At 32.7% G+C, this 12,506-nt stretch overlaps 1 protein-coding gene across 2 annotated transcripts in view; it reads right to left on the minus strand.

Moving 5' to 3' along the window:
• The window catches only part of LOC114328735 (puratrophin-1), a 988,347-nt gene that overhangs the window by 145,444 nt on the left and 830,397 nt on the right, over positions 1-12,506 (minus strand). For both annotated transcript variants that reach the window (XM_050661949.1, XM_050661948.1), the window contains exon 8: positions 8,089-8,344. In XM_050661949.1, the coding sequence (XP_050517906.1) occupies positions 8,089-8,344 (256 nt within the window). The remainder of the gene's footprint in view (positions 1-8,088; positions 8,345-12,506) is intronic.

The raw sequence follows: 12,506 nt of genomic DNA on the forward strand, positions 1-12,506 counted from the left end.
TGTCGACAAGGGGATCTATAATTGCATCCACGACTTGTCGTTCACGGTTATAACAACCTTTAGCGAACTAATTATTTTTATACCAACAAGAGTGAACACAAATAAACTGAAAGTAAAGATGATTCAGGTTTGATTACAGAAGAGGGCCTCTACTATGTGCTTATACTTATTTCGGCTTACTCAAAATCTAAACGCTATAAAACAAAAGAAAGAGCCTAAAAAATAGCAATATTCTAAAGATATCTGAAAACGATTTCCAAACTTCCAAAAACTCGAATTATCGAGTAAAGTATTTTCAATCTTGCAAAAAAAATACATGTTTATGAAATTGGTGGAAATACATGTCGAATAATAAAGCATAAAAACACAAGACGCAATACTATTTTAATGTCCACAGAATATGGTAAACCAGACCTGTCCTGCTAAAAAATCTTCAGAGGAAAAGTAAGATTCAAACTATTCTTGGATAACCGTTACTTGTATAATCGCTTAAATTATTCATTCAGTTAATTAATAGGATTATGTTTTTCACTATGTGTTCATTGATTAAAATAATTTATATACTATACAATAAAAACTAGTAAACGAGAAAAGAGAAAAAGTGATAAAGTGATTTTAATAATATATTGTTCCTATGAAACGCTTAGATAAATGTTGAACGCCTTTAACAACAAAATACTTGGATCAAATAATATCCCATGGTAGATTCTGTGCTTGGATCTTCCATAAATACTAAACAATAAACAACTTTTATTAACTTCACGTCTTAAATCAATTAGTTATCAAATACACTATCAACATTATTGAATAAACAACTCAAAATATTCCTGAAGCTGTGTCAAATATTTAGTAGCCTTGTTTGTCACTGTCTTTTCACCGCATTCTGTTCGACTGAGTGCTTTGTATGACAAAGATAAGGAATGTTCGATTTGAAAAATATCACCACGGACATGGTGTTAATTTTTTTTAATCTTGGAAAAATTAATAAACATTTTTGAAAAATTTAAACGCAGAATGAAATATTACATCATTACCGAGGGTAGAAAGTCTCTTAAAATAGACAAAAATTTTCTTTTGAATGAGATATTTGAAATTAAAAATCATACTCAATTTTCACTTCTTTTTCACCCCTCTAACTTATTAAAGGCACCGTTGAATAAAAACAGGCAGTTCTGCCTATATAACAAAAAAATAAGAAGAACAACTTATTAAAATAAACATTACAGAAGTTTTCAGGGACTTTCTATGTAGATTCGGCAATTACACACACATAAACTTATATGGAATCATCATGTATTTCAAAGTAATATTTATTAAAAAAACGCTGGACGGAAGGGCCGCCCGAGAACTTTTATCGTACCGATCTATTATCGTTATCGTACTAGATACTGCCATTCTATAAAAATAACAAAGTTACGCGTTATTTTGATATTTTAGAAACACCTTGTATACTTGAAAATATTTTATGGTTCTACGCATCATTAATTCCCGCATTTGAGAAAATGTTCGGGGACACACTATAGATTATTGCATAAATCAATAGAATATTAGTCATACTTTCATTTCAAATTAGTCCATTTTTCTGAGAAATTAATAGTTTACAATATTTGCATTTTACTGCATGGATTGTAATGAAATTTTGGGAGTAGCACAAAGCCCAATCACCTAATTCAAAGTCTATCCTATATACTATGGCGCTTTTATCGTGGGGGCGGTTCTCACCACTTCTCGGGGATAGAACATTTTTATTTGCGAATTGCATGGAGCAAAAGGAAGAATTTTAAGAAAATTTAAAAATGCGCCCTATAATTTGATCTTATTTTTTTCACCCGTCCAACTTTTTGAAAGTAGAAATAACACTATATTAAGAGGTATTGCAAAAGAAAAACAATGCATTTAAATTCTGGTGAATGAGGGGTTAAATGTATGTACTTCTCATTTTTCCTTAAAGTACATTAGTCATATATTTTTTTGCACCATATCTCGCTTAGTTTGAATGTAACCGACATTTAACAGTGCTCGTTTTAAAGGCCTTTTCAAACACTACAAAAGCATGAGCATTTTGAGCATGCACCAAAAACCAAACTCTTTTTACCTACCATATCTCTTTTTGTATTATATATAGAAAATTTACGAAGGAACGAATCTCTTTGTTATTTATAATTAAAAAAAAATTTATATAGTGTTTTTAGTTTGATGCATAGTTTTTAAGGTATTCACAAAAAACCGTCCTAAAACGTGTCATTTTTAAATGAAAATGGCCAATTTTCAACTGCGCATAACTCAAAAAGTATTGAGTTCTCAAAAAAAAGTATAGATCAGTTTTTGCTTAAAAATAGGTTCTCTAGCCACTTCCATGCTTATTTTGACCAATAAATTTTCCACCCCCTTGAAGGGGTGGGAATTGCCCCAAGATAAAAGCGCCATAGTATATAGGGTAGATTTTGTTTCTTGAGCTATTCCCTACTTACTGTGAAAATATCAAGTACATCGATGTAGTAGGATGGAATTCGGAGCCAAATACCCTCATTGACTGCCCTATAATAATGCTCTGCTATGATCGCGTGAGAGGACACACACAAGATTCTAGCAAAATTTCAATTTTCTGTAACTTTTCGAGTTTTTGAGTTACAGCAACGAGTTTTATGTCATTGGAAAGATAATTTTACATTCTTTCAAAATATGTAAAAATATACAAGGCGTATGTAAAAAATTAAGATTTATTTTTCATTTCCGGTTAAACCGGAAGCCATATTGTGGGTAAAATTTATTGTGCTAATAGATAATAAAGTACTATATATGTCTGCCAAATTTCAAATTTTAGTTTCTATTACAGAGGTAGTTACGGGCACTCGAATATTTTTTTATAAAAAATTCATAACTCCCCTCCTATGAGGAGTTAAGAAACCTGACTAATGTTATTCAATTTACCGATAGGATATCAAAAATATATCAAAAAATAAACAAATTCCTTGGAGTCATTTTTGAGAAAATTTAGTTCAAATTTATATCAAATTTTGACCCCTTAAATATAGGCAACCCATAACTTTTTCTGAAAAACGATAATATTCTTGTTATAGCCCCATCTTTAGGCTATATAAATGTTTTTTCAAATTAAATTTATCTTAAACAAATTTTTAGATTGGTAGGGAAATGTGTCGGGTGGGCGGTCGGCCATGCTGGCCGCCATTTTGGATTTGGAAATGTCAAATTCCGTATTTCTATTTATCTATCGATGAGCTAACTTTAAGTTAAATTTCATTCGTTTCGGTCAAAATTTGCAAAAATGGGCCCTAAATAACCCCCCTATTTCGGCCCCCCTTTGAGAGGTTTTTTTCAAAAGCTTAGTTTCTCGACAAAATTCTCTTAAACTTACTCATACCGAATTTCATCGAAATCGGTCCAGTAGTTTTTGCTGGGCGGTGGCGACATACGTACGTACATACGTACGTACATACGTACGTACATACTTCCGACATGTTTTTTTTATTTGCTTTTTAGACTCAGGGGGACTCAAAACGTCGAAAAAAAGTGAAATCTGAAAAAAATTTTTTTGCACGATCCTATAACTTTATCTATTATACTCATACTGCGTATGTAGTACGATAAAGTAAATTATACTCATACTGCGTATGTAGTACGATAAAGTAAAAAAACTTATACAGAAGTAAAAACTTCAAATTGTATTTTGGTATAAAATCGTTTATTTAAAAACTATCTAAAAGTCATCCACATGGATTGCAAAACGTTTTCGTTCTGATTAGAACATCTTCAGTGCCTGGAATGAAGTATTTCCACGTTAGATTAAGGCAAAAAGGTTAAAATTGTGACTGTTAATAAGAAAAGTATGTGGAGAATACTTAAATTCCGCAAAGTAGTTGTAACTAGCACACCAATGAAGGTGGTAACTTTCTTAATATATGGCTTACATTATAAAATTTAATAAAATATTGTGACTACTAGTCGATGTTACGAGATTAAATTATGTATGTGCCTAAAGAGCAACATGCTTCCCTGCTCGAAAAAACTAGGTACTTGCCATTTCAATTAGCACAGACCAACTGATATAAAAGGAAATGGAATGACAAAGAGTGACATGACAAGACAAGGTAAAGTCAATTTTTGGTTACGAACTTCAAAAAGTGAAGTTTTAATTTTTGGATTTTAATTAAAATGTAAAGGTTGTTAATAACTGATTGGAAATCATAATAATTTAAAAATATGTTGAGAATCTATTGTAAAGTCGAAATTAGCAACTCTCTAATCCATAAAAAACTTTTGGTTTGTTGGAAATAAGAATGGTATATTTCATGGTTAGAAGCGTGACGTCATTGATTGTAAAATGAAAAGGTGAAAGTTTAATTTAGTATAATAGACTGAGATATATACTATAATAATATAGTAAACAATACATGACCTGAAGTGGAGAGATTGGATGGTAAATAAAGCAGATTTTAATTTTAAATGTTATAGATATATGTACTGTTGGTTGCCTAACATGATGGGGAATGTTTAAATTTAGCTGTATACTGTTCTAATGATGATTCTGTCTGTTAAAATTGGAAAGGAAATTGTGGAAAAATTAAAGTTAAAGTAACTACAAGAATACAGATCAGGAGTAAATGACAATATTAAAGAAATAATTGTAAACAATGGAATTAATAAAATAGGTAATGAATTAGTAACGAAAAGGGAAATAAAATATGTGACAGCAAAATCTAATTACACTTTATGTTGTTTACGATGGAATAAAATAATTCAAGGAAAAATACCATGAAGGCTTCCAGCAGAAGTGGTTAATGTGTGGGTGAATAATGGAATTATAGCTAACTAATATAGGTTAAATTATGTGTTAGTGTCAATATGTAATGGAGAATCTAGAATGACTGGGTATTTGAGATAGCGAACTATGAGTTTGATGTGGTATATGGTAGGGGAGTGAACAAACTGAACCAAGTTTGATGTAATTTTAGTGCAAGTTTATAATCTTAAATGACAGAGATGTTAACCAGAATTAAGAATGATGTAAAAAAACTAATATGAAATTAAATTAAAATAGCTGAGTATTGTGGGTTGCCATTGATTTGTGTATTGTGGGGATTTTCTCATTGATTTTAATATTTATTTCTTTTGAAAAAACTTGTTATTGTTGCGAAGATTAAAGCTTTTTATTGAAAATAAACAGATATATAAGACAATCGGATAGTGCAGCCCGGTACGGTATAGATTATTTGCTTGAGTTGCAAGTTGAACGAAAATAAATAAACTAACTTTTGCGTCCAAAAACGAAAATATGCCTCATGTGGGGTTATTGAACTTACAACCAGGAAAGATTATTGGTCTTGTGGAGAAAGTAATGTTTTCAGATGGATATAGCTGCAGGGCTATGAGTAATACAGGGCGTTTTGTCCAAAACATATGCTAGGTAACAGAAACTAGGAAAGCTCAAAAAAAGCAAGGAAAAGTCGCCAAAAGTAATAACGGCTCTCCACGATCGTTAAATTGTCCAATCAGCTGGAAAACACCCAACCATTTCTCACCTGCAGCTCCAAAGGTAACTTTTGGAAGCTACAGGTGTAACTGTTTCAGTTGAAAGGATAAGAAGAAGAGTTCGTACCGAGAAGTATACAGCAGGTGACAGTTATGGGTTCCCGAGTTATCCAGGCAGCACAAGATTGGTCGCCTAAATTGGTGTCTTCACCACCAAAACTGGAACATTGAGAATTGACAAAATGTGCTATTTTCAAAAACAGTCAGAATTTAATGTAATCAGATGGAAAATCAGATGACCCACGAAATCCTGTACTTAGAGGTCGAGGAAGACAAGCAAGCACGAAAACTGTCAGATCTGTTCACAAATATACAAGGGGAAGTGTAATGTTCTGGAAAGGAATTGTTATCCGTAAAAAAACTCCTTTAATTTTCATCCAATCAACTTTAACTGCTCACAGGTATGTTGATAACCTGTAGTCAGGCTCTGGAGAGGCGCAACAGTAGAAAATTTAATTTTATTGCATGATAATGTACCTCTACATACCATTAGAATGACTACAGACATCATTGAAGCAGAAGGTATCTCTTGTTTGGAGTGGCCTGCTTGCTCACCCGAGCTTAATCCTATAGAGTATTTGTGGGATATGCTTAAAAGAAAAATTGGAACTCGCCGGGATAATCCACAAAACACCACACGGCTAGTACAAGCTGCTTTTAAAGGGTGGAGCAACCTACCACAAAAAAATGTTGATAATTTGATTAGGAGCGTGCGCACGCAAACTGAAGCTTGCATAAGGACTAGAGGTGATAACACTGACTACCACAAAATACAAAAAAATAAATAAAAACCAGTTAAACAGTATTCGTTTTAAATTGAAATTTTGTATGCTATTGACTTTAAAACAACTACTTTCAATTTGTTTGTTAAATACGTTATTGTTTTATTTAATTGTTATTTATTTGTTATTAAATTGCTTTCAAATAAATATTGTTTGACTTCGTGTGTTGGTTTTTTTAAATTCGCCCGAAATAATAAGAAATATCAGGTGATTCCATATAAGTTTGGGTGTGTGTATACAGGGTGAGGCAGATAACTGGCCTATTAGAAATATCTCGAGAACTAAAGGCAACAGAATCATGAAAATTTGTATAAAGGGGTTTTGAAGGATGATCTATTAAATGAAAATATTTTCATCAATATTCAACTTCCGGTTATACTGGAAGTTGCTTATAACTTCGTTTTTTTAAATGGGACACCCTGTATATTTTTACATTTTTGGATTCTCTTTGATGTCTTCTTTCTAAAAATATCAGGTTTTGTAATGTTATACAGGGTATTTTAAAAGATAATTACGTTTGTTTATTAATGTCGTAGCAATATTCATACCCTGTAGAATTGTAGTAGTTTGACATCTAAAACTCTACTTACGATCAAATGATTTTTAATATAGTCTACTATTGTTAAGAATCATTAGTATAGCTAATTTTGAAATTTTAGTATGCAGGGTTGGTCGAAACTCGGAATGAATATTTTCTGAGTTTTCTTAAATAGAACACCCTGTATTTTAGTATTGTAATGAAATGATATTTTATGGTACTTTTTTATTTCTTAAGCATTCCCTATACCGAACTGCTTTAATTTGTGCTTAATTGTTAATCGCACCAATAATCTTAACTACATAGGTATTTTGATAGCTAAACCATTATTGGTAATTTTAAGGATCAGTGTGGATTAATATGTATTTATTTCTGAAAAATTATGTGTGATTGAATATTTTCACGGCCAACCTAATAAAATTTTACGTATTTTTTGTTGAAATTAATGTTTAGCTTGAATCACCAATATCTCACAAATTAAAGCAGTTAGGTATAGGGAATATTTATAAAATAAAAAAGTACTATGAAATATCATTTCATTACAATACTAAAATACAGGGTGTTCTATTTAAGAAAACTCAGAAAATATTCATTCCGAGTTTCGACCAACCCTGTATACTAAAATTTCAAAATTAGCTATACTAATGATTCTTAACAATAGTAGACTATATTAAAAATCATTTGAACGTAAGTAGAGTTTTAGATGTCAAACTACTACAATTTTACAGGGTATGAATTTTGCTACGAAATTAATAAACAAACGTAATTATCTTTTAAAATACCCTGTATAACATTACAAAACCTCATATTTTTAGAAAGAAGACATCAAAGAGAATCCAAAAATGTAAAAATATACAGGGTGTCCCATTTAAAAAAACGAAGTTATAAGCAACTTCCGGTATAATCGGAAGTTGAAAATTGATGAAAATATTTTCATTTAATAGATCATCCCTCAAAACCCCTTTATACAAATTTTTATGATTCTGTTGCCTTTAGTTCTCGAGATATTTCTAATAGGCCAGTTATCTGCCTCACCCTATATAGTATGCCATTCAGCGTTTAAATTTTTCAAAAATACTTATTAGCTTTCTCAGGATTAAAAAAATGAATGCATTTAAAAATCATTGGAACGAAATTTTGCGCCTACGCTCAACCGCTATATCAAAAATATGTGTGTCTATACTCGACCGAAATAAAAGTCTAAAAAAATTAAATTACCTCCTCAGCCTCTTCCTGTAACGTTCTAAATTTGGCCAATTCTTTCATTTTCTCCATGCGCTCATGTTTCAATTGCTCCAGCCTTCTCGTCACCTTCTCAACCGCATGGAAAGTGTCACTGGCGCTCTGTTTACCCCTCTGAACATCTTTGCTGCTAGCAAGCCACTGACTTCTTTCCTCCAGACTGTTCAGCGTGTTTTTTCCATCCTTTTGTAGTTTCTGAACGTTCTCAAAATCCAGCGCCTTTGTTATTTGTCTGCAAATAAACAAATAATTCATGAGAAATCGATCCTTATGATGGACGAAAATATTATCACATTGTTTAATGTTTAATGAAAGGAAAGAAAAACAGTGACAATAGTTACTATTACCTGTTACTCATTGATGAATTATAGTTGTTTTTTCTAACAGAAAAAATATGCAAAACTGAGGACGAGCACTACATTATAAAGTAAAATAATTCGTTAATAATATCTATGACTATCAATTGTTGATGCTTTTTATCTTATCTTTATTTATCAATCGTTATCAAAGTTTTGTAATAACTATTGCTAAGAACAATTAGTGAAACATTTTAGTAATGTGAAAGTAAATAAATGCACCCATATTATGGGATTTTCTTAGATTTGCTTTGCAATACACTTCTTTGTTTTAATTCTTAGAAAATATGAGATCTTGTTGTTATTTTCCATTAATATGTTTTATTTTGGAGCATTGAAAGCAAAAGATCTTTTTGCAAACGAAAAAATTAACAAGTGTTTTTTTAATCCTAGGCCGATAGAAAAATTAACAAATAACTGAATAACAACAAAAATACAATTATTTAAATACTGTTGTGTTGTGTTACACTATTTTATGTATTCATAAACACTTCATAAGAATGAAATTAAATCTTTTATTGATAAAAATAAATACAAACAATACGGAAAGAAATGCACCTACATTATTTTCAAATATTAATGTGCATTATGCTAACCATTATCTTAGTATTTGCCTTACTATGCAAAGATGATTGAAACAAGATGAGCGTTGTCAAAAATACGTAAGCGTAGAAATATAGTGTAGAAGACATACCTATAACGTGTATAAGTAATGTGTAAAACTTGTTACAAATTAATGTCACTACAGCTATTTCGGCAGAGCACCTTTCTCAAGTAATGTGATCTTACTATGCTTCTACACTTTATAGTCTTAACTGAATAAGTTGAGGAGTGGGGGGCTGTTTGTCTAAAGTTGGTCATACAGAATTATGTCTGTATTTTTTAATTTATTTTTCCACAGAATCTAATAAGGAGCGCTTAAGGTCCGGCGCAAATTGAAACTAAGCGAGACACAACCTGCGTCGGCGGGACGGGTGACCCGTGCATTTATTTTTCTAGCGCACCGCATATTGAACACAAGCCAACCCAACCGTTGACCATCAACGTGACGAATAGAGACGGGCAAAATCAGTGCGGACATGTAACGGTTACTTTTGATACCGGTTCTAAGTGGTACTGAGTACAAATACATACTGATCACAAAATTCTGATGTATCTGATCCTTGTACTGAATTGAGTAGGCAACTTAAAATCGGTATTTCCGTACTTGTAACTAGTAACGTTTTAAAAATATCTTACACGCCCCTAGTAGTCGTAGCGGTATGACTTTCGAAAACATTGAATTTGATCATAAGCGGGTGCATAAAAAGATATCTTACACTGAGTATTTTATTGCTGCACATAATACCTACATATTTAAAATAATCTCTCATAATTTAAAATAAGCGGGTGCATAAAAAGATATCTTACACTGAGTATTTTATTTCTGCACATAATACCTATGTATGTATGTATCGGTTTTAGAACGTCTTTCGACGTTGTCCGATGCCTAACTTCCACGCCCTTCTATCATCCCATTGGCCATCTCTAAGATCCCTTGCACTCATTTCTTTGGTTACCCCTTCTTTCCATGTCTTTTTGGGTCTTCCCCGTTTTTTGCGGTTTGGTGGTACCCACTGCATGATCTTTTTGGGCAATCTTGTGTCTTCCATTCTTTGAACATGACCATACCAAATCAACTGTTTCCTCTCAATGTCTGTTGTTAAGTAACCATCTATTCCAATTGGTCGTCTTACTTCCTCATTTCGAACTCTTTCCCTACGGGATATACCTAACGATCTTCTAAACACATCCATTTCTACAGCTTCTAATTTTTTCCTGTTGTTCTCGGTTATTCTCTAAGTTTCTGCTCCGTAAAGTAGGCTGCTTTTAATAAGTGTTTCATAGATATTGTATTTTCGCTGTATTCCTATTTCGGAGCTCCAAAGTATTCCATTTAGGCAGCCAATTGTTCTTCTAGCTTGTGTTACCCTTTTCTTTATTTCCTCATCGTCTTTTCCCGTTCTATCGAAGATTACTCCCAGGTACGTGTATTCACTACAGGATGTGATTTGTTCATTATCCTCTAGTTCGATATTGGATAGCTCAGCTCCTATGGGTAGGTATTTAGTTTTTTCCACATTAATTTCCAAGCCCCACTGTTCATATTCCTCCTTTAGTTTTCTTGCCATATACTGTAGGTCGTCTTTATCATTAGCTATGATGACGGTCATCAGCAAATTGTAAGGTATATAAACAAACCTCTCCGAGGTCTATATCCATACCGTGGCATTTACGTTTCCACTGGTTTAGTGCTTTTGCAACATATATCTTGAACAAAGTTGGTGAAATACAGCAGCCCTGGCGCAGACCCTTGTTAACTATGAACTTTTTAGATAGTGTGTTGCCAATTTTTACTTGTGATGTAGAATTTTCATATAGATTTTTTAAGGCTTTGACTAGAGTGTAGCTGATGTTAGTTTCTTGTAGTGATTTCCACAATTTAGTCACAGGAACGCTGTCGTACGCTTTACGGAGGTCAACAAACATAAGATGGGTCTCTTGATTGGTTGCTGATTTTTTTTCAATTAATTGTTTTAGGCAGAAGACATTATCTGTGCAAGTCCTTCCAGCGCGGAAACCAGCCTGTTCTTCTTCTTCTTGTTCCCTATACTCCATCTCAATGAGATTTCTAAGAATGCGCCCGTACACCCGGCTTAGTGTACTAGTTACCGATATTCCTCTGTAATTTGAGCAATCCAACTTATTTCATTTTTTATGAATGGAAGAAATATAAGCTACTTTCCATAAACTGGGTGGTGTGACACCGTTTATATATTTGTTCATACACCAAGTAAAGCTTGAAAGAGTTTATCTGTGCCACATTTTATTAATTCGGCAGGAATATTTTCTGGCCCTGGAGCTCTACCATTTTTTAGTTCATTTACAGCTTTCTTCACCATATCAACTCCCACTACTATCTCTTCGCCTTCAACGAATACTTCTGTTGGTGATTGTGTGGTATATTCGGCTCTACTTTCTGTTAGCAAACTCTCGTAGTATTCTTTCCATGTTTCTGTTGATATTAACTGAATAGAAGTAGTATTTCTTTCTGTGTTCTTTATTTTGTTTAAAAATTTCCATGTCTCTGAACACTTCCTTCCGCCTATGTAAGTGTTGATCTCTTGGCATTTCCTATCCCACATTTCTTTTTTTGCTGTTATTACTGCTCTTCTTGTTGTTCTTCGCAGGTCCAAATATTTGTCTTTGTCTACTTGATGTTTAGTACTTAGCCACCGTGCGTACGCTTTCTTTTTCTCCATTATTAGGTTTTGTATGTCTTCGGTCCACCATAGCTTTTTACTGTGGCGCTCGGATTTTAAACCAAGCGCTTCTTTTGCGGCTGTTTGCATACTGTCTATTATATTATTTTTGTACACTTCTTCCACGGATACATTTTGGATTGTATCTTCTAATTTTTCATTTAGTCTTCGTTGATATAGTGTTCTCGTACTTTCATGTTGTAAGCTGTCCAGGTTGTAATTTGTTGTGTTCAAAACTTCTGTGGCTTCAGGTGGTTCTTTTGTTTTCTTGGATCTAAACGGAAAAACTATTTCGGACTTTACCATAAAGTGATCCGAATCACATGATACTCCTCTATATACTCTTGTATCCATTACTTGTAATGTTGTATTTTGTTTTGTAATCACGTAATCTATGATCGATTTTAAATTTCTGGTTACCTGAATCCATGTATATTTGTGTATCTCCTTGTGTTTAAAAAAACCGTTTGCTATTTTTAGCTGATCGTTTTCGCATATTTGAATTAATCTTTCACCATTGTCATTTTGGGTTATTTCTCCATGTGGACCTACCACTTTGTTGTTTACCTTCTGTCCGACTCTACTATTCAGATCTCCTGCTATGATCACTTCCCTAGTACTTCCAATTTTAGTAATTTCGTCATTGATTTTCTCAAAGAATTCGTCTTTAATAGCATAAGGCTGATCATCAGAGACTGCATATATACCGAGAATAGTGACAGGTTTTTGGTTAATT

This window comes from Diabrotica virgifera, chromosome 9 (assembly GCF_917563875.1).
Source record: "Diabrotica virgifera virgifera chromosome 9, PGI_DIABVI_V3a".
Classification (NCBI taxonomy): Eukaryota; Metazoa; Arthropoda; class Insecta; order Coleoptera; family Chrysomelidae; genus Diabrotica; species Diabrotica virgifera.